The sequence below is a fragment of the Garra rufa genome, chromosome 16 (genome assembly GCF_049309525.1).
Source record: "Garra rufa chromosome 16, GarRuf1.0, whole genome shotgun sequence".
NCBI classification, from domain to species: domain Eukaryota; kingdom Metazoa; phylum Chordata; class Actinopteri; order Cypriniformes; family Cyprinidae; genus Garra; species Garra rufa.
The window spans coordinates 32181004-32202069 of record NC_133376.1 but is presented as its reverse complement, the minus strand read 5'-3'; the positions used below and the strand labels follow the sequence as shown (position 1 = coordinate 32202069).

The 21066-nt window shown below is 37.5% G+C and overlaps 1 protein-coding gene across 1 annotated transcript in view; it reads right to left on the bottom strand.

Moving 5' to 3' along the window:
• kdrl (kinase insert domain receptor like) overlaps positions 1-18259 on the bottom strand; it is a 54237-nt gene extending 35978 nt beyond the window's left edge. Inside the window, exons 1-4 of the mRNA XM_073820387.1 lie at positions 17808-18259; positions 7871-7967; positions 2479-2672; positions 1084-1208 (exon numbers count right to left, since the gene is read on the bottom strand). Of these exons, the coding sequence (XP_073676488.1) occupies positions 1084-1208; positions 2479-2672; positions 7871-7967; positions 17808-17877 (486 nt within the window). The 5' untranslated portion in view covers positions 17878-18259. The remainder of the gene's footprint in view (positions 1-1083; positions 1209-2478; positions 2673-7870; positions 7968-17807) is intronic.
• Positions 18260-21066: the final 2807 nt, after the last annotated feature.

Genomic DNA, 21066 nt, shown 5'->3' with positions numbered 1-21066 from the left:
AGCGAAGAAGGAAACAAGTTGTGTGAAGCTTTTACGATTAGTAGCCCATCCAGTAATGAGGAAAACAGGGGCTAAGCTTGTCTGTGAAGGATCATGGTTGAGTTCTTTTGTTTGTTCGGAGTCCAAGTGCCCAGCTAGGAAAGAAGGGAAGGAAGGAAACAGGAAGGACGAATGCCACAGATCTTCCAATGGCAGGAAGGTCACATAACTATCTCTGCCATCTGGCTTAGAAGTGTTTGTCCATAGCAAAGAACTGAGAGAAATTGCCATAGACCTACTACATGGCCACTGTGGAAAAAACACTACCGATAAAGACACTAGAATCTACTGCTTTCACAGATTTTCTAAGAAGCTGCTTGCTAGTATACATAATATAAAAAAAATTAAATTACATTAAAAGAAATGAACTATTCAAGAACTAGGGCTGGACAATATATCGAACGATATTGTGAGGTGCGTTTAGTCAATGAAGCCGGTGCTTTGATTAGTAGTAAATCTCCATCTCCATATCGCATTCGATATTTAGCTCGATATGGCGTAGCTTGTCAGAGATTTACGTCTCTTTGTATCAATTGCCGCTCCAGCGGAACCTGAGCGGAACGCACGTGATGGAGATTTACTACTAATCAAAGCACCGGCTTCATTGACTAAACGCGCCTCACAATATCGTTCGATATATTGCCCAGCCCTATCAAGAACATTGTTTTTTTGGTGAGCTGAGACATCCCCCCCCCCCCCCCCCAATCTATAGTCTTCATGGACATGATGAGTAAAAATGTGTTTTATTTATAGCCTGAGTTTCTATTTTGAGTGAAAAACAACAGCAAAACACTACTTTCCTGTTCTTACAGGAAGCAGACAGAGTGACTCCTTAGACCTCCTTGAGCTTCCCTGAGCCTATGGCACACTGTCTCTATCTGTATACACATGCCCAGCTTTGATGGGTGTGAGAAACTCTGAGACACCCATGGTCCAAGGCATTCTTCAGTGTCAGATCATACAAAACACATCCTCTTTTTATAAATATGTGAATATTTTTACATTCAGTGGATGCAAAAACATAAAACATTAATAAATACTCACCGTCTCAAGGGTAACATGTTGATTCGGGGACGTTGTTCTGCATGGGACCACTAAAAAAGGATCCTCCCGATATGCATAAAGCGGTTCTGCGTTAATGTGTTCCTCCACAAATGGATTATTGTGATCTGTGATTTTAAACGAATAAAATAATACAGTAAGCACAAAATAATAAAGCAAATTTTCTGATCACAAACACCATAATTAATGGCATTTTTTAAAAGTGTTTAATCTTTTATTAATGAATTCTTAAACTTCAGGCAATACCTAGACATCCAGCCTAGAGGTGCAATTAAATATCCCAGATAAAGTCTGATCATTTTTCTCTTTAAACAGCAAACTGCCACACAGGCTGCTGGATAAAGAAGCAGAAACAGCTTGGCAGGATGGGATGTTACTGTACAGCTATGCTGTTAGATTGGCGTGATTAAACAAACAAGACCTTTTGTGTGCTGACAGTGTTCATGTAATAAAATATATTTTTTAAACAAACTTATCTCGCATAAACAGTGTAATCACATAGTGAGATGAACCAGGGGACTATCAGGTACTAAACTGGCTATATATTCAGCAGGCCGCAGTAGAAGCGATCTGCTAAACAAAACAGTTGGTGAGCCAGAGACTTGGTGAGCTTTGTTGTCATTTTCACAGCTAAAGTAATCACTGCAGATCAGCTCTTCTGGGACATGCACTACTGTTAGAAGTTTAGGGTCGATACGATTTTTTTTTTTAAACAAGGTTTTTTTTATGCTCACCAAGGCTAAACGTATTTGATTAAAAACCAAACACAGCAATACTGTGAAATATTGTTGCAGTTCAATTTATTATTACAACCTTTTTTGTAGGACATTCAAAATTCTTGCTTAAAATGTTAACAGCTTAGCTGTCGGGAGGCACAGGAAGACTCTAAGCAGAAGCCCAAACAGGAAATTATCAAAGACCAGGCTTCCAGAACAATCAAACTCTGTTTCCATCTCTAAAGACATCTAGCTTAATAAAAAAATCCTTCCTTTTTTGTCACTGTTTTTTTTATTTCCTAGTCTTATGACAGAAAGCTAAGTTCTGTCTTGCATATACGGCCAGTTGTCAGTGATTCAAAACTTATACTGTAAGTGAGTGCAGTCATTGCTGAATAGTTACTAACTCCATTGCCCGGCTCACAGGTTTATGGCTTTGTTGTAGTTTCAGTGAGATCTACAATAAGTTGAAGTTTCTTGCTACTTCATTTTTTTTTTTTAAATCTCAAGTTTTTCAAATGGCTTGGAGTTTTTCCAGGTCCTCAAAATTTCTTCTGGGAATTAATTGAAAGAAATTGCAGAGGGCAACTGTTACTAAACCAATTTTTTACAATCTCTGGATCTATGCTAAAAACATTAGTAAGTATTCTTATTATCTTACCTTTAACAAAAACATATGTGGATACCCCATGATCGCTAGACTTTTGGTGGCATGTGTAGAAGCCAGTGTCGGTGTGCACCAAGTTGTGTATGACCAGCTTGCTGCAGTGCTTGTGCATTCTCTCCTCACACGACTCAATCCGTACCGATGACACATTTCTGTTAGCCAGCCTCCAGCGCAGGGAACTTGATCCACTAATGTAAGTCACACCATATAAACAAAACATCAGCAACAATAAGAGCAAATTCATAGGAAAGTAGGCTTATGCCAGAATAATTAATCAGGAATCAGGAATCAGGAAAGTTATACCACAAAACACATACAAACACATTCTGCAGCCTCTTTTAGTTTATTCTGACATAATCCTAAAGGTAACTGAAGTAAATCAACAGCAGATGTTTTAGATTGGCATCCTGAGCATAACTTGAGGATTATGCATAAGGAGGGTTTAGAAAGCCCAGTTTTAAACCAATCCTTCATTGACTGATGCTCCTGTGGTTTCTGATCACATTTGTTTTAAAAGTGTGACTTTTTCCATGTTTAAGTGCTATATTCGGGTATTACCCAGAAAACATGGAAAAGAACAATCCAGTACATTTTTTTGGTAAGTCTGCAAGATTGTGAAAAGATTTCAGATTTCACTCCCCCTGTGACATAAGAAGGGGATATTATTATAATATTACCGCCCCTTAATCTGCACGCTTCCACCCACGGTGGCGCCATTGTGTTTTTATGAATAATAATGGTGTAACAGTTCTAACACCATGACGAAAGTTTGAGCAAAGCATGCTAACTGTTGACCGCACAGATGAGCACAGAACACTATTTAGAGTCCCAGTCTCAGAAGAGACAAGAGAGCAGTGGATTCATTGATTTATATACTATATATTACGCTGCTGCCACACAGATCTAATTTAAACATGGGATTTCTTTCCCAGCTGTTTACTTTCACAGACATAACCGACTGTTTTTGTAACTCGTGTGTTTTTAACATAAACGCATGCGTATTTGACAGTTTAAGCGCAATAAGACATGAAAGAGAACTATATCATACGTTTAAACTAATATGGTTTAAACCGCGTGGTTTCAGTATGATAGACATGATATTTAAAACCAAACAGATGTTTTTAGCCGAGTATCTGAGGTACAAGCTGTAAAAGCACAGCCCTATTCTGGCAAAGAGGCGGGGAGCAGCAGCTCATTTGCATTTAAAGAGTCATGCATGAAAACAGTGTTTCTGCTTCCACTCAAAAAAGGCATTTTCAAAATTATATAATACATGATCTATTCTGAGCTGACACTTCATAGACACATTCTGGAGACATAATAGGTCTCCTTTAAAAGTTTCAAGAGCTCTTTTTGAATTACTGAAAGTGAGTTTTTACTCTGAGATCATTCTCATCCATATTCTCAGTTTGTTACTGTCCCACTTTCACACGGGAACAGGTATTTAATGTATTTAATGCTTCAAAATCATGTTTGTTTGTAAAAGGGCACTTTTAAAGGACCCCATGGAGAATCAGACATATCTCACATACTGCTGCTGCCTCTAGGCTGATGGGTCATGCAACTTTGGTCTCAAATCTCTGTCCAGAGCCAAAGACAGTATCAGCTACTGGCTCACACGGCCTTCTAGGGAAGCGTTACATTAGTCAAGCTTCTTCTGGGTCAGCATTCCTTGCATGACTGCAATAGCATGCGATGCTCTCTTAGGACCTGATCACACCGAACGCGTCTTTTCGTTCTAAAAACGCGAGGCGCACAGCACTGCCTTGTTTGGTGACTTTTAATAAAAGAGCAGTGTGCTGCGTTTTTTTTTATGTTGCTAAGCAACGACCAAAACAGCTGTCCTGTCAGTCAAATCAAAGGATTATAGCGCGAGCGCTCTAAAATCTTAGTTTTTTTGCTGTTAAGTAAACTGTCATATTAGCAGAAACCCTAAATAATACAGCTCCGGGTTACCCACGACAGACACCAAAGGTTTCTCCTCTATTTCTTGCAGTCTCCGGACTTTTTAAGCAACGGTAAACTTTCATCACCACAACAGAAGGCCCGCCTCTCCATTCATTCGATTGGACAATGGAAAAGAACGCGAATGACGTTGGGCGTTTTTCCGCTCAGAGTTGATTTTAGGTGCGTTTGACTTCATGCGGCGCCGACAGAAATCGGCTGCCGCCTTTCAAAACAATGCATTCTGGTAAGATCATTTGTCCGACTTTGATCGGCGCTGCAGCCGCCTTTCAATCACGTGTTCCATCAAAGTACCGTGAGAGCAAAACGAGAGCAGCCGCAGAGGTCAGGCGCTGCAGCTGCTTAAAATCGGCTGCGAAAGCCTTGATGACGACACACTTTATTCTCATTGGTCAGATTATGTGACGACAAGAACGACATGTGCTGCGTGTTTTTTCTTAAAAAAGTTCCTGTATGGAATCAATCTTTATATCGCATATCTAATATTCAAACAAAACATTAATGATGAAAATGAAGATTAGGCGATATGGTATATATTCTTATTGTATAAGTGTAAAGTTTGGAAGAAAAAAAAAGGTCAACCAGAGGCCGTTTTTTTTTTATGGATGCTGTGAGAGGCTTCACTACACTGAATAAACTGCTTATATTTGATAAATGTCCTATAGCTAACTACAAAACCAAGATGCAAATAATAAACGTCATATTGCATTACAGTAAAGTTACTCACATACTTGATATGATCAACAAAAAAAGCAAAACGATTGTATAGAATAAACGACAGGGTAACTTTTTTTTATATTTTTTTTATTTATCTTATGTAGTTTCATTTCTTCTTTTTCTTTATTCCTTTTTTGTGTATGTCTGGAATACAGTTTCATCCTCTATAAGTGTCCGACTTGACTGCTGTCTCTTTACTCCTCCCCCGACTGCAAGCGGCTGCTCTCGCCAGCCGGCGGCAGGCTGGTGTAGTGCATCTCGAACGCACCTTTTTTTTCAACTTCAGGCGCTCAGAGCGCTTCTGCAAAAACGCGAGGCGCAGCAGGCGGCGAAAACGCGAGGCGCCCGGTGCGCATAAGCGGCGCGCAGAACGCTCACTGCCAACAGAAAACCATTCAAAAGAGGCGCCTCCAACTGCTAAAACGCGTTCGGTGTGATCGCGGCCTTACGGTGCGTTCACACTGGCACGTAGCGAGCGGGGCGAAGCGAGCGTTTTCAATTCATTCATGTGGAAGTTGAGCGTAAACGGTCGCGTGGTGCATTTTGGGATTGGAAGCGGCGCGGAGAAAGCGTTGAGAGCAGCTGACAGCGTCAAAAGATTGGGCATTCCTCAACTTTATGCAAATTTCGAGCGCAAAACGCCGGCAACAACCAATCGGTGTGAGAAGTTGGCAAGGAAAGACTATGACGCGTGTTTCCGAAACTGGTGGATTACTGAGCTGAAATCACATATTATTGAAAAAGTCACGCAAAAGTAAATGTACTTTGCATGTTGTTAGTATACGCTACAGTTTAGTTTGCGAACCGCCGTTAAAAGAAGACAATGGAACGTAAATAGGGTGTGAACATTTGTTTTTCAGAGGCGTGCTCTGCCCTAAATTTGACACTCCCCAAAGCAGTGGCGTTGTAGCGTTGCCAGCGGCACTGAGCGCGGATTTGACGCTGTAGTGTGAACGCACCGTGACGGTGTGTTCACACTGGCACGTAGCGAGCGGGGCGAAGCGAGCGTTTTCAATTCATTCATATGGAAGTTGAGCGTAAACGGTCGCGTGGTGCATTTTGGGATTGGAAGCGGCGTGGAGAAAGCGTTGAGAGCAGCTGAGAGCGTCAAAAGGTTGGGCATTCCTCAACTTTATGCAAATCTCGAGCGCAAAACGCCGGGCGACAACCAATCGCTGTGAGAAGTAGGCAAGGCAGGATTATGACGCGTGTTTCCGAAACTGGTGGATTACTGAGCTGAAATCACATATTATTGAAAAAGTCACGCAAAAGTAAATGTACTTTGCATGTTGTTAGTATATGCTACAGTTTAGTTTGCGAACCGCCGTTAAAAGAAGACAATGGAACGTAAATAGGGTGTGAACATTGTTTTTCAGAGGTGTGCTCTGCCCTAAATTTGACACACCCCAAAGCAGTGGCGTTGTAGCGTTGCCAGCGGCACTGAGCGCATATTTAAAGTCCCCCTGAAATCAAAATTAAAGTTTTTTGGCTTTTAGTATGAATATATTAGTTTTAAGATTATCTATAAGCTAGTGTGTTTCAAAGCAGTGACAAAATTCGCTTTTACAAGATATGGGCATTCAAAACTTACACTCTCGTCACTTCCGCCAATATGAATCAAGGATTTTGATGATATCACCGCGCACTTCAGTTTCAGATCAAACGTTCTGTCCAATAAAATGCTCTCTAGAGTCCGTAGTGTCCCGCCCCCTACACAGAGACGCGGAGCAGATCATATGCGCTCATATGCGCGGTCGGACTCGGCATGTGTTAAACTACACAGCCTCAGCATGATTATTATCACTATTTCGTTTTAGCAAGAGTTTCATATTGAATCTGTGGGGTAATTTATTAGTCTGTGGCTGTCATAAGCTTACAAATGCGGCTTTACCGAGCTCAACGGCTCTGCTCCGAGCAGATATAAATGGAACGCTATTGGCTGTTCAAAATTAGTGGGCGGGGCTTAGCGATATGTTTTTGTTTCAGTTAAAAGAACGTCACCACATAGAAGAACGCTGCGTGTTTCAAGGCACTTCAGTGGACCTTTAACGCTGTAGTGTGAACGCACCGTTACGGTGCATTCACACTACAGCGTCAAATCCACGCTCAGTGCCGCTAGCAACGCTACAACGCCACTGCTTTGGGGAGTGTCTAATTTAGGGCTGAGCACACCTCTGAAAAACAATGTTCACACCCTATTTATGTTCCAATTTTCCCAATTGAAAACGCCAGTGTGAACGCACCGTTAGAGTCCAAATGTGTATGCTTCAGAAGCCCCTGTACTCTTCTCTTTCCGCTACATTTGGATGACAAAGCTATTTTGGGACTATACTGCGCTCTGAGAGCCTATCATCCCATGTTAAAGCAAAAGCAAACGAGTTTAGTTTTAATGAGTTATGGTGTGAAACCAGTGTGCTCGGATACACACCATTTGCCACCCAAGTTATTATATAACATTAAAGAGAAAATTTACCCCTAAATAACAAAATAAAAAGTCATTTACTATGTTATTTATCCTCATGTTGTTCCAAACCTCTATGACTTTCTTCTTTCTGTGAAACAAAAGGGCTATTTTAAATCATTTTAATTTAAATTTTGAATACTGGATTGCTTACTGGTATAAAATGAATAAATTTAACATTTTTAGATTTTAGAAGATTCTGTCTGTGTTTGTGTGAGATGGGACAGCAGATGAACACAGTACCTGCAGATGAGTGTGAGTGTGCCACCAACATCCCGAAGGTGTGTGTCTTCGGCAGGAAACAGCTGTGGATCAGGCGAGCGAGATCCTTCTACCAACCCTACATAAAATACAATATAGCACAACACACAATCAGTGACACACTCACAAATACATGCCACAAAAGCCACAGTGTGATAAAATATAATGGCCCTGGGCCACAAAAACAGTCATAAGGGACATTTTTTTGAAAACTGAGATATATACATCATCTGAAAGCTGAATAAATAAGCTGTCTATTGATGTATGTTAGAATAGGACAATATTGCCTGACATACAACTATTTAAAATATCTGCAATCTGAGGGTGCAAAAAAATTTTTTTTTTGAGAAAATCGCCTTTAAAGTTGTCTAAATTAAGTTCTTAGCAATGCATATTACTAATAAAAAAATACGTTTTGATATATTTACGGTAGGAAACTTACTAAATATCTTAATGGAACATCATCTTTACTTAATATCCTAATAATTTTTGGCCCATACAATGTATTGTCTGCTATTGCTACAAATATACCCTTGCTACTTAGGACTGGTTTTGTGGTCCAGGGTAACACTGCAACAAGTTTCCCAGTAAATGATGACAGACCTTTTGTTCAAGCTACAAGATGTGCATTACAGTTCTTTCTGGTGAACTGGTATAAAAGCACCAGACTAAATTGTGGTTAAGCAAACCCCTAATGGAAGACTCTAAGAAAGTACAAGATGCAACAAAAAGCATTCCAGTGTGATTTGGAGACTCTGATTCAGAATGTTAAGCAATAGCCTTTCCGCTCCCATGTGGAGCTCCAGAATCCAGCTCGGTGCAGTCTACTTTGTGCTAAACAGGTTTAAGCTGGCAGAGATGTGGAAACAGTGCGTTCGAGCATGTGTATACATTCTAGGGAGGCCAGAGATACAGCTGTGCCCCCCACGGAGGGGTCTCCTCTGTCAGCACGTGTGTGTAAAAGAACAAGGCAGACCCAGATGAATCAGATGTCCTTAAACACATCCTTCACATCAGTCAGTCCCTATTTTCTGCCCTCTTCATAATGCCACCTTTTTATACTCAGATGAAGAGCTTCATTTAACTCGGATCTCTTGAGATCTCTTCTATGTGCTATTATTACAGTGAAGGTTCACTGCTGGTCTGGGGCCAGGTAAAGCTGATGATAGGAGCCGTGAGTATGCTCGGGACAGGAAGCGGTATCATTCCCTCTACTGCCCAGGACGGGTGACATTCATCTCATAAGCGATTTCCTTCTTTTGAACCTACTCCCTGAGCGCTTTCTGTTGTGGCATTGTAATTGTTGCCAGGCAGGTTTTATTTTGATTTTTTTGTTATAAGAGCAGCCTTCTGAGAATCTCCCTTGTGAAAAATACAATCGTAGATCAGCACGAAGTTTCATTCTGGTCCAAGCTGGTTTATGCTGGACTACTAGTGTGAGTTTAGTACAACACTCATGTATGCAACACTAATAAAGCAGTGAGACGTGGTGCTGATAAAAGAAAAAGTAGTTCAGTGGAATGCAAAAACATCTTTTGGGTGGACAGGTTCACTTTTTTATTGTTTTTCTATGCATTTGGAGACTTTTTCAAAGATGCATGAACAACCCATAATAGTTTTGGTAACTATTTGAGTTAAAACCTTATTTGTGACCCTGGACCACAAAACCAGTCATAAGGGTTAATTTTTTAAATTATAATTTATGATGTATGGTTTGTTTGGATAGGACAATATTTGGCCAAGATACAACTATTCAAAATCTGTAATCTGAGAGTGCAAAACAGTCATATTGAGAAAATCGCCTTTAAAGTTGTCCAGATGAAGATTTTAGCAATGCATATTACTAATCAAAAATTACATTTTGATATATTTATGGTAGGACATTTACAAAGTATCTTCATGGAACATGATCTTTACTTAATATCCTAATTATTTTATGCATACAAGAAAAAGTGATCATTTTGACCCATACAATGTATTTTTGGCTATTGCTACAAATATACCCATGCTACTTAAGACTGGTTTTGTGGTCCAGGGTCACATTTAGAACAGTGAGATGTAAACTTAAGATTTAAGATCGAAAAGTTCTGTAATATGGCGTCTGTATCCAAAAAAAAAAAACAAGCAGATAAAACGGATCATTATCAGAACAATAATGGCATTACAGTGTTCATTTTCATCTCATCTACACATTACTTTCACTCGTACTAATAAATACTGACATTTAAGTTCTATTACTCATAGTTATATCTTACCAATTGAAAAAACATGACTCAAAAACACAGCTGCATTCACAGAATGAACTTACCACACCAACACTGCCACTTAATATGAACTTCCTCTCAGTATGCTTCAACATCATTGTTGTTTCACAGTCCAAGGTTAGTTAAGGGGAGCGGATGTAACCGGAGCTTTTCACGCAAAGTACACACCTCTATCAGCTTGATACTACCCTCTGACCAGAGGAGACATAACCAGACATAACCACAGCTGCCCTAGTCAAAAAATACCCTCCCCTACGGTGATTCTCTTATTTGATTTATAGATTAACATTTACACATAAAACAAAACACACATTCAAAATGTCTTTGTTGTGACGTTGATGTCTTTAATCGTGAATCAAACCTCCCCTCTCAGACAAACACAATTCATCTTGAAATTTCCTAAAGCTCATATGTTGTACATTTGGTCCACATGTTTTATGAGACATCGAGATGTTTTAGAAGCACTGTACATCTTAATCTATTACATCAGAGTTACAAGAAGATGCTGCTCACACTGTACATTTAAAGTTACTGCGAGATGAGTAACAGGATTTGACTGCTCTCAAATGTGTTTCCACACAGACAGCTTTGGCCTGATACCAAATTATTGATTCCTGCTGACATCCACATATTCTTATTTTTGCTGTAACCCTCATTCACAGATGTACGCCTGATCGCAAACACGAGCGCTGAATCACATCCTATAAAACCCAACAACTCTCGCTGTCTTCACAGCTGCCCTGTTCAGCAGGGGCCCCCAGCAGCCCACTTAAGAAGAGTACTTTCTCATAAAAACCTCCTTGTCTCTGTCCCGGTACACCCACGTATTCCCACAGCACACAGACCCCCACCTGCCCCTGATGTCTGCAGCGCTGACCTCAGTGCGGCACTTCGCCCCCCTCTCCGCCAGCTGTGTACTGCATTCCTCCAGCACAGAGACTGAAAAATGCCAAAAATGAGGCTTGTTGTGGTGCTTTAAGGGGCCTGGGACCTGGTTTCCATTAAAGCCTATTAAAAATAAAAGACATCCATGGATGAATGGGAAAAACACAGCGCTGATGCTGCGTGGGTTGTCATTTTCAGCATGATTAGCCTACGTGCCTCTCGTGGGAACATGTAAAAGACATGTCACTGTCAAAGGCTGTGCTCCTGCTGACCTTCTACAATCATGCTATCAGTCAATTATGGCGTCCTAATTAACAGAAGAGCAGAGAAGATGAACCTTCACAAAAGATCATAGGTTTAAATGTTGAATGAGATGAAGTGTGGGTTTTTTTCATGGAAAGCAGAATTCTAGCAAACTACAAATGATATCAGCACTGCTGTGAAACATTTTGACCAAAAACTGTTCAGCAAACATAATGTGTCATGGGTGAATGTTAAAAAGCTGGAACTTATGAGGTCAGATGATGCTTGAGTTAGATTTTTTTTTACAGATGTCATTCAATTTACTTGTGTACTGTCTTTTGTAGAGAGGAAATCCTGTTGCTGCCCAGTAAGCGTTGGTCATAATATGCGGAATTCCCTACTCTGTGGCTGGTACAAGACTGCCTGTGCTTCCCGTCCACCCATGTGATGCACAGTGCCGGTAAAGTAGTCTCTGAGGATGGGGCAGGGGGAATCTTTTTTGGGCTTACACAACAATAGAAATTTATTAATCATTTAACCTTGCTACAGTATCCATTGTGTATCCATTGCTTTACAAGCAACGAAGGCTTCTTAATAAATAAAAATACCGTAAAACAATAAGAAGCACGTCCACGGGTGTAGAAACAAAACGTCAGGCAATCGTTGCACGCGACCCTTGCACAATCATTTCTTTCCTGTATTTTTCGGAAGAAGACAAAGTACCCTTCTGGGATGTGTAAAACTCTCTAAATACTGGAATTTCGCAAGAGAGAAATTTAATGTGAATGTTTGTTTATATAAGCTGACATATAATGAGAGATACTGTGACTGCACATTTTCCCTCATTAAATTATCTATATAGTATACTTTATGTCATAAATCGCGTATTATGTCTGGTAATATACAGTCAATCATCTGGTTATTGTTGCCTAAATAAACCCAAACTGGGCAGTCAGGTCTGCACATTATACCACTAATTATGGCTAAAAAAAGTAAAAAAAAAAACATACAAACAAAAAAAATACATACAGGAATAATAGAAATGGAAATATTGATTTGACTTAACATTATTGTTGTTGTCATTACATGAGAAGAAAGACATAGCAGATTGATACAAGATGCTTGAAATGAGCACATATAGGTTTAAAAGTCTCTTTTAAAGTCTCTTCTGCTCATCAAGCCTGCATTTATTTACAGCAAAAACAGTAACATTTTGAAACATTTTTACTATTTAAAATAACTGTTTTCTATTTGAATATATTTTAAAATGTAATTTTTAATCCTGTGATCAAAATTTTCAGCATCATTATTTCAGTCTTTAGTGTCACATGATCCTTCAGATATCATTCTAATATGCTGATTTGCTGTTCAAGAAACATGTATTATTATTATTATTACTATTATTATTATTATTATTATTATTATTATTATTATTATTATTACTATTATTATTATTATCAATATTTAAAACAGTTAAACAACATTTTTTGAGGATTCTTTGATGAAGAGAAACATCCAATATTTTTTTATACTTTTATTTAGCAAGGATGCTAAAATTAAATTAATCAAAAGATGATAATGAAATTTATAATGTTACAAAAGATTTCTATTTTAGATAAATGCTGCTCTTCTAAACTGTCTATTCATCAAAAACACCTGAAAAAAATCTTTTTTTGAGCAGCAAATCAGAATATTAGAATGATTCCTGAAGGATCATGTGATGATGCTAAAAATCTGCTTTGAATCACAGAAATTAATTATTTTTTAAAAATTTATTCAAATATAAAACTGTTATTTTAAATAGTAAAAATATTTCAAAATTGTTAAATGAATAAATGCAGGCATAAGATACTTTTTTTTTAAACAAAAAATATTTTGACAGGTAGTGTATATAATAAAATGTAATGCTATGTCTGCTTATAAATGTGCTACTACTGCTTCTAATTATACAGCTTTTACATAACTAATGGTATTTAAAGATGAATTATCATTAATCCAGTCTGTCACACAAACAACAGTAAAACAAATTCACAAGATGTTCAAGGAGCTGATGGCAGACTGAAGGGTAAACTCTTAAACAAAACTATAGACCACCCGCCAAAAAACTTGCTACACTTCCAACTGTGCTGCTTGCCTTCTCATTCATTGAAGTGTTCTCTTGTTGCATGTCCCTCTGCTACGACTACTGATCCCTGCCAAGCTGCAAGGTTAAGACAACAGCAATGAAGAATTCATTTTTATTAATTCCTGGATTGGTCTTTGGATGGTGGAGTCGAAAACCAAACACAAATACATGCAACTTGTATGGTAAAATTGAATAAGATGGTAAATTAAACAAACAACAGCTGGCTAGGCTGAGTGGTAATTGTGGTCATATTTGACCAAATATTAAAACCATGGAATATGATGAACCCTGGAAAAGTGGATTGGAATCCCATAAGCTTCCACAATATGTTCTGGAGCTCAGGAGATTGTGATATACATCATGCCGGATTTTCTCCTTGAAATTGCAATATAACGCAAGATGAACAGCCATCATGGCCTGCAAAGAGACTAACTAGGTTGTCAAAGAGAAAAGACAACTAGAGGAAATAACCCATGACTAAAAACATGGTACATGAATGTCTCCAAAGCATACCACCTGGAGTTCTATGGCTGTCTGACTAAAGCCTGACTAAAGGACGACAACTATGACTATAAAGTTTCATATCACAACTTTATCAATAATGAATCACTTTCCAACTGATGAACAATAAAACCATTGACAGCAAATCAAAAGCAGAACATTATTATTCCATTAATATGGATGCTGAAATTTAGTAATTGTTATGTCTCTATAATGTTATGTTTAATCAATGAAGAAGACTGCAAATGCATGAAGCAAGCAAGCCAGAAATCATGAAAGAAAGAAAGAAAGAAAGAAGGACGTCTGTGCACAGTCTATACTCGCGCGCCACCCCACCGCTCTGGGATGAGTGGATGAGCTTGAAATTGCACTTGGCTGACCCCTACCTACTGTATTCCTCCCAACATGCACTGCTGTTGAACGGCTGTTCCAAAGGAACATTACTGTCCTGTCTGAGCCTGGAAAATAAAATGTAGTCCAAAAGAAAAAAAAAACTTGCATTATGCAAGTTTAACCGAGGCACTACTTTGTATAGCAGTTCAAATTATTATTTTGCCACTCATAGTGTACTGAACTCAGCAGAATTCTAATTAAAATGCACTATTAACATGTTTGTCATTTGCCATATATAGTAGGCTTTTATTAAGCAACATAAATAACTACTTCAAAATGTCTGCCAGGCTTAATGCACATTTAAGTTATCTGTGTAGATTAATTATCATTTGGATTAAAATGTGTTTCACTTTCCTGATGCAAATAACTTTTAAGTGATCATCAGACATCATATTATTTTTTGTATAGAGCCATATGTCTGTCATGCAGCCTAAATGCTTCCAGACCGAAAACACAAAGTGAACCTGCAGTTATGCTCTGCTTACGTGCTGCTTATGCATGCAACATGAAACAGACCTAATTTGTCAAGCCAGTAATGAAATGTTGTACTACTGCAATGTTGTGATGTTAAAGGAACAAGTACGAGTTGGCACGTATTCAGTGAGTGAGTTCTGGAAAGTAATGCAATGCAGAGGGTTCTCAGATGTGTAAAATTCCTGAGTATTTTAACCTTTAAATGGTCCAGCAAAATTTGAAAACAGAGCCCTGGGCAATATCTGGATCGTTTCAAGATGTCTTATATCTCTTTACACAACAGCATTATTGGATATTTTGCTTACTTAAAACACCTTATTCTTAATCCTTCTCATTCCTGTAAGTAACTTCTAACAGCCAAGTCAAAATGTTTTTCACTTCTCTAAAGTCCAGTTTATAGATCGAGCGTTGAATTTGAGCTAGTTGCTCTGACTCACCTCGTATTTAACAGTTTCAGTTGCATTTTTTAATCTTAAGAAATCACAAGACATATCAGATGACATATATAGTTGAAATCAAAATTATTTTACCAAAATAGGACAGATCTTACAAAATGCATGCTATTTTTATTTAGTACTGAACTGAATAAGATATTTATAAAAATTACCCTGTTCAAAAGTTTACATACTGTACGCTTGATTCTTAATACTGTGTTTTTACCTGAAAGAGCCACAGCGGGTTTTTTTTTTTTTTTTTGGTTTAGTGATAGTTGTTCATAAGTCCCTTTTTTGTCCTGAACAGTTAAACTGCTCAATGTTCTTCAGAAAAAATTCCTCAGGCCCCACAAATTCTTTGGTTTTTCAGCATTTTTTGGAATTTGAAACCTTTCCAACAATGACTGTATGAGATTGAGATCTATCTTTTCATACTGTGGGACTTATAAAGCATATATATGCAACTATTACAGAACCTCACTGATGCTTCAGAAGGAAACACGATGCATTAAGAGCTAGGTGGTGTCAACTTTATTTCACATAAATATCATGAATCACATGAAATATCTTATTCAGGTCAGTACTAAAAAAAACAATACCATGCATTTTTGGTTTGTGCAGATTCTGCAAAATTGTGCTTGACTTCTGTAGTTGCACCAGATGGATAATTTCACAAAATTCAGTCAACAAAACTTGTCTTAAATGTAATAATCACAATGTATCACCTAAAATCTGATGATGGAAGTAAAGTGCCAAACAGCTAATCTTCATGCCCTATTTTTGACTAATGGATAAACCATACATTCCTGACATATAAAATATAATGGCATGCTCTTCCGCTCTACCATTGTCTTGAGGTGGGGCGACTGACACACTTGGAGTAGAGGAGCAAGCAAGAAGTCTGGGGAAGGAATCTTTACTCAGGTAGCGTGTCACATTTCCGTGACCTCTACCGCCAGAACAATTCCAGGGTGCCTCCTGCCTCTCCATCCGCTTCCTTCATGTGTCTTTCCCACGCTCAGTGTGAGGACAGCGAAGGAAATCTACTTGGAGACCTTGTAGACAAAGCCTGAAGACCCAGAAAGTCACGGGGGGAGCAGTACTTCCTCTATTTGGATCAGAGTAAGAGCTGCTGTTTGTTTGGACAGCAAGAGGAAGACCTGTATCTGTAGTGTACAACTGCTATGTCACAATGAACAATGGCATCCATCTTTTACTATCCAACTTGTTTATAAGGAGATGCAGCCAGAAGTCCAAGCAGCCAAGAGTCAACAATATACTTTCTCTCGAGAACAACACTGGAGCTGGAGATGTGCCTAAACTAACCATTCGCAATAAACTAAACACACCTGTGTTAAATAGTGACTTGAAATAACCAACTAGTCCCAGACGATGTAGGAATGCAAGAATCACTTACTGCCCTACTGTTCTTCATCATTAGCTGTGGTGATTGGGGGGTCCCTGGAATGATTGGGGTCCCCAGAAAAATGAGCAAACGTCAGTGAAAGGATTTAAGCCCCAGCAGGGTTAGATCACCTCCTGCTTCCTAATTGAGCGTTTCATTTTGTGCCAGATCGCAGAGCGCTGAAGGCTGGGTCTCAAAATTAAGTGAGCTGCACATCTAGACAAAATTTGGACCCTGAAATGCGTTCTTGCAATGCATTTGGCACATATGTGACCCTGAACCACAAAACCAAACACACTGTATGTATGAAAATTATCGAAAATTCTTTTATGACAAAAATCATTAGGATATTAAGTAAAGATCATGTTCATGATCATGAAGATATTTGGTAAATTTCCTACCATAAATATACCAAAACTTAATTTTTCATTAATAATATGCATTGCTAAGAACTTAATTTGGACAAATTTAAAGGCAATTTTCTCAATATTTAGATTTTTTTAGATTCCAAATAGTTGTTTTATCCTAACAAATCATACATCAGTGGGAAGCTAATTCAGCTTTCAGATGATATATAAATCTCAATTCCAATAAAATTGACCCTTATGACTGGTTTTGCGGTCAAGGGTCGCACCAAACAATCTGTGTATAGGTATAAGCAGCTCTTTCGGTTTTGAGAACCATAACCAATGACATCAAATAGACTGCATTTTAAAAAAAAAACATTTTTTTTAATACTTCTATAAAATGAATGAAATTTTCCACTACAAAAACGCTGTAAATTCATCACTGTATCAAAAGAAATCATATAAGTTCCCATCCACTTAATTTGTTATAAAAAAGTGTCTCGTCTTCAGTAATTATAGGTAAAATAGTTTAAAAGTGTAATAAACTCATGACTCCAGCATATATTGTAAAATATTTTCCAAAAGGAAAATAGCCTAACATCAGAACTATCAATAAACTGTTGACTGATAATTCAATGGTATCAGATAAGTGATGTAATCGCATTAGCACAACACGAACATGTTTCAATCATTACATCCACATTTGTTTTCATCCATTTACATACAGATCAGTTATTCCACATAAAGTTGACAACTGAACTTCAAACCGCATCTGTACAACAGCAGCTCTCAGAAAGCTTCAATTTACGCGCAGTAAAATGACAAAAAGCCAGAAAGCTTGCACTTACCACTAGAGAAGAAATTAACAAGCAGCTGAAAAGTGATGAAGCCTTTGACTGAGGTTTGAAGACGAGTCATTTCGTCCGTTAAAATACCGTTCCGAAAAATATTCCGTATAATCAGCTGTCACTTTATATTTGGATCTGGCTGTAATAGTCCAAGCAAGTTACTGTAAGTTCTCTTTGTGTATAGTTCCTGTTGATATGACTGAGGTTGTTCTTTCAGTGATGCCTCTGGATTGAAAAACCTCTCGTAGTCTGTCAGTGACTATAAAGGTATTGCATGGTACTGCGCCTGCCCCGGTACGCGAACAGAGCAGCTCCAAACTTCTCCCGAGGGCAGGTGCGACGTTTGCTCTTCCTTCCTACAACTAAGAGAATGAAATTTCAAAAACTGGACGGTCTAACAATAATATAACGATGGAAAGAACTAATGCCAACCGGCTGATAAACCACACACCACTGCCTTTGGCTTTTCTGCTGGGGTTTTCCCTCTCGAAGGCTTTATATGAGTGAAGCTGGGACGGAAGGACGCAACGTCACCATAGTAACCCTGCAGCGATACTCCTAGTTCACTCCAAGCCACTGATATAGATCAGTGCTCCAAGCACTTTTCCTGTCTTGACTTACTATATCGATTAAGTAGCAGTAATCTGAATTAAGTAAATGTTTTTGGTATTTTTGTCTGATTAAATTATCGAGTTAAAATATCTCACTCAAACGGCTTTATGAATTAGAAGAGGCTTCAACAGTTTTTTTAAAAGTCATTTATGCTCATCAAGCCTGCATTTATTTGATCCAAAGTACAGCAAAAAACAGAAAAACAGAAAAAATTTGAAACATTTTTACTATTTAAAACAAATGTTTTCTATTTGAATATATTTTAAAATGTAATTTATTCCAATGATTTCAAAGCTGTCTTAAGCAGCATGGGTATATTTGCAGCAATAGCCAAAAATACATGGGTCAAAATTATATTTTTTTCTTTTATACCAAAAATCATTAAGATATTAAGTAAAGATTATGTTCCATTAATATATTTTGTAAATTTCCTACCGGAAATATATCAAAACTTAATTTTTGATTAGTAATATGCATTGCTAAGAACTTCATTTGGACAATTTTAAAGGTGATTTTCTCAGTATTTAGATTTTTTTTTTTTTTTTTTTTTTGCATCCTTAGATTCCAGATTTTCAAATAGTTGTATCTCAGCCAAATATTGTCTTATTCTAACAAACCATGCATCAATGAAAAAAAGCCTATTTATTCATCTTTCAGGTTATGTATAAATCTTATGACTGGCTTTGTGGTCCAGGGTCACATATTTTAGCACCATTACTCCAGTCACATGATCCTTCAGAACTCATTCTAATATTCAGATTTGCTGCTCAATCTTTCAAACCCCAGCAGTCCCTAAAATATCCAGGTGCAAAGGTAAACAGGCATTGTCTGATACCGTATCAGTCAAAATACCTTTGGACAAACTTTTGCAGGGTTTATTTTTAACTCCAGCAACAGGATGTGCAGCTAATTTTATATCAGAGTAAATAATCATGGGGCTTCTTTTCACCTTCCAACACTCCATGGGATGCACCACCAACAGTTTGCCTTTTTGATGATGATGACAAATGGGGACATGCTCCCCGCAACGTACGGCAAGCCATTGTCTATTTATGTCCTTCCATCTATATTATTTCAAATGCACAGGATGTTAAATCTGTTAAACAGAAATTAGAATGTCTTGCAGATTATTGCAGGTTGTCACTGATGAGGTGAAAGGTTAATGAAACATGAACACAATAGGTTTTCTTCCTATTGACTGGAGGATAATGTGGTTAATGTGATCATGTAAGGTCCATTGATAGCATTTTACCAGTTTATTTACTTCTGTGGTTCAAATAAACAAGCAGCTAATGTTAAGGCTGTTGAGGCTTTAGTTATTTCAACCTGTGTTTGATTAAGTGGGATGCCATTTTAGTCTGCAGTGTTTTTGGGGGGGGTAAAAAATAGTTATGAAACTAGTTATTTCAACCTATTTTTAATGAGGTGTGATGTGATTTTTATAAACAATATACAGATATATATATATATAGAGAGAGAGAGAGAGAGAGAGAGAGAAATATGTACATTTATTTAAAAATATATAAAATATATAATGAATTCTCTACAATAAAAATTATTATTATTATTATTATTATTATATTATATTATATTATATGAATAATATTATTATCAATATGTTTATGATTTTATCGTAATTTCATAATAATAACTATATATATATTATGTATTTAAATATGTTTATGATTTTATCGTAATTAAATAATAATAATTATATATTTTTTATTGTAATTATATAATATAATATAGTAATATATATAATATACTTATAGAGAAACTAATATATATATATATATATATATATAAAATACAATATTTTAGATTTTACTTACAGCTAAGATGTTTCTGGTCATGCTTCCTGTTTTGGCAGCAGAGATCAGATTTAGGTATTTCTTGAATTTACTAAACAATAATATTCGGCTACTAGCTAATGACCTTTAATCCCAAAGTAAAAATGTGAGGTAAGGTATTTTTAAATCTGGCACAAATGTATAAATATGTCTGTTTATTATTATTTTTATATTATTTATGTAGCAGACTTTAGGAAATCTTGTGTGCATCTCTCTGACTGCATGTCATAGGGATCATGTTTGTTTTTTCTTTCTCCTGTGCAATCAAGCCCTCTGAACTGATCACATTTCCCTCAGGCCAGCACGGTGGCTAGATAAGAGTCAGGCAGAAACAATTGCTGGAAGCCGAGCACCGAGAGGAGTGGGCTTTTAAGACATCTTATTTTTGAATCTAGCGCAGTGAACACAATAAGAGAGTCCACAACCGATTCTGTGTACGCAGCTTGAGCTCTTTCCTTCAGCTCAACAATGACCTCCCCTGTTAAAACAAAAACTCCAGCGTTATCAACACATACTTTCTTGGGGGTGAATAAGGTTCTAACTACCAGAAGGTGATGAATATTATGCTGAAACAATGCTATTATACCATTAATGCTCATATTCTTTCAACAGAACAGAGTTAACAATTCTGAATACACTGCAGCTGTGTATGTGTGAAAAGAGTAGTTCTCCATTTTAAGTGCTTTTTTTGACCTACATCTGTCATTTAGCTAATATATTTTACATAGTAGCATTAATATGGTTATTTTATTTGCTCTTTTGCACAATTTTAATCTCATACATTAAAAAGTTAGTCA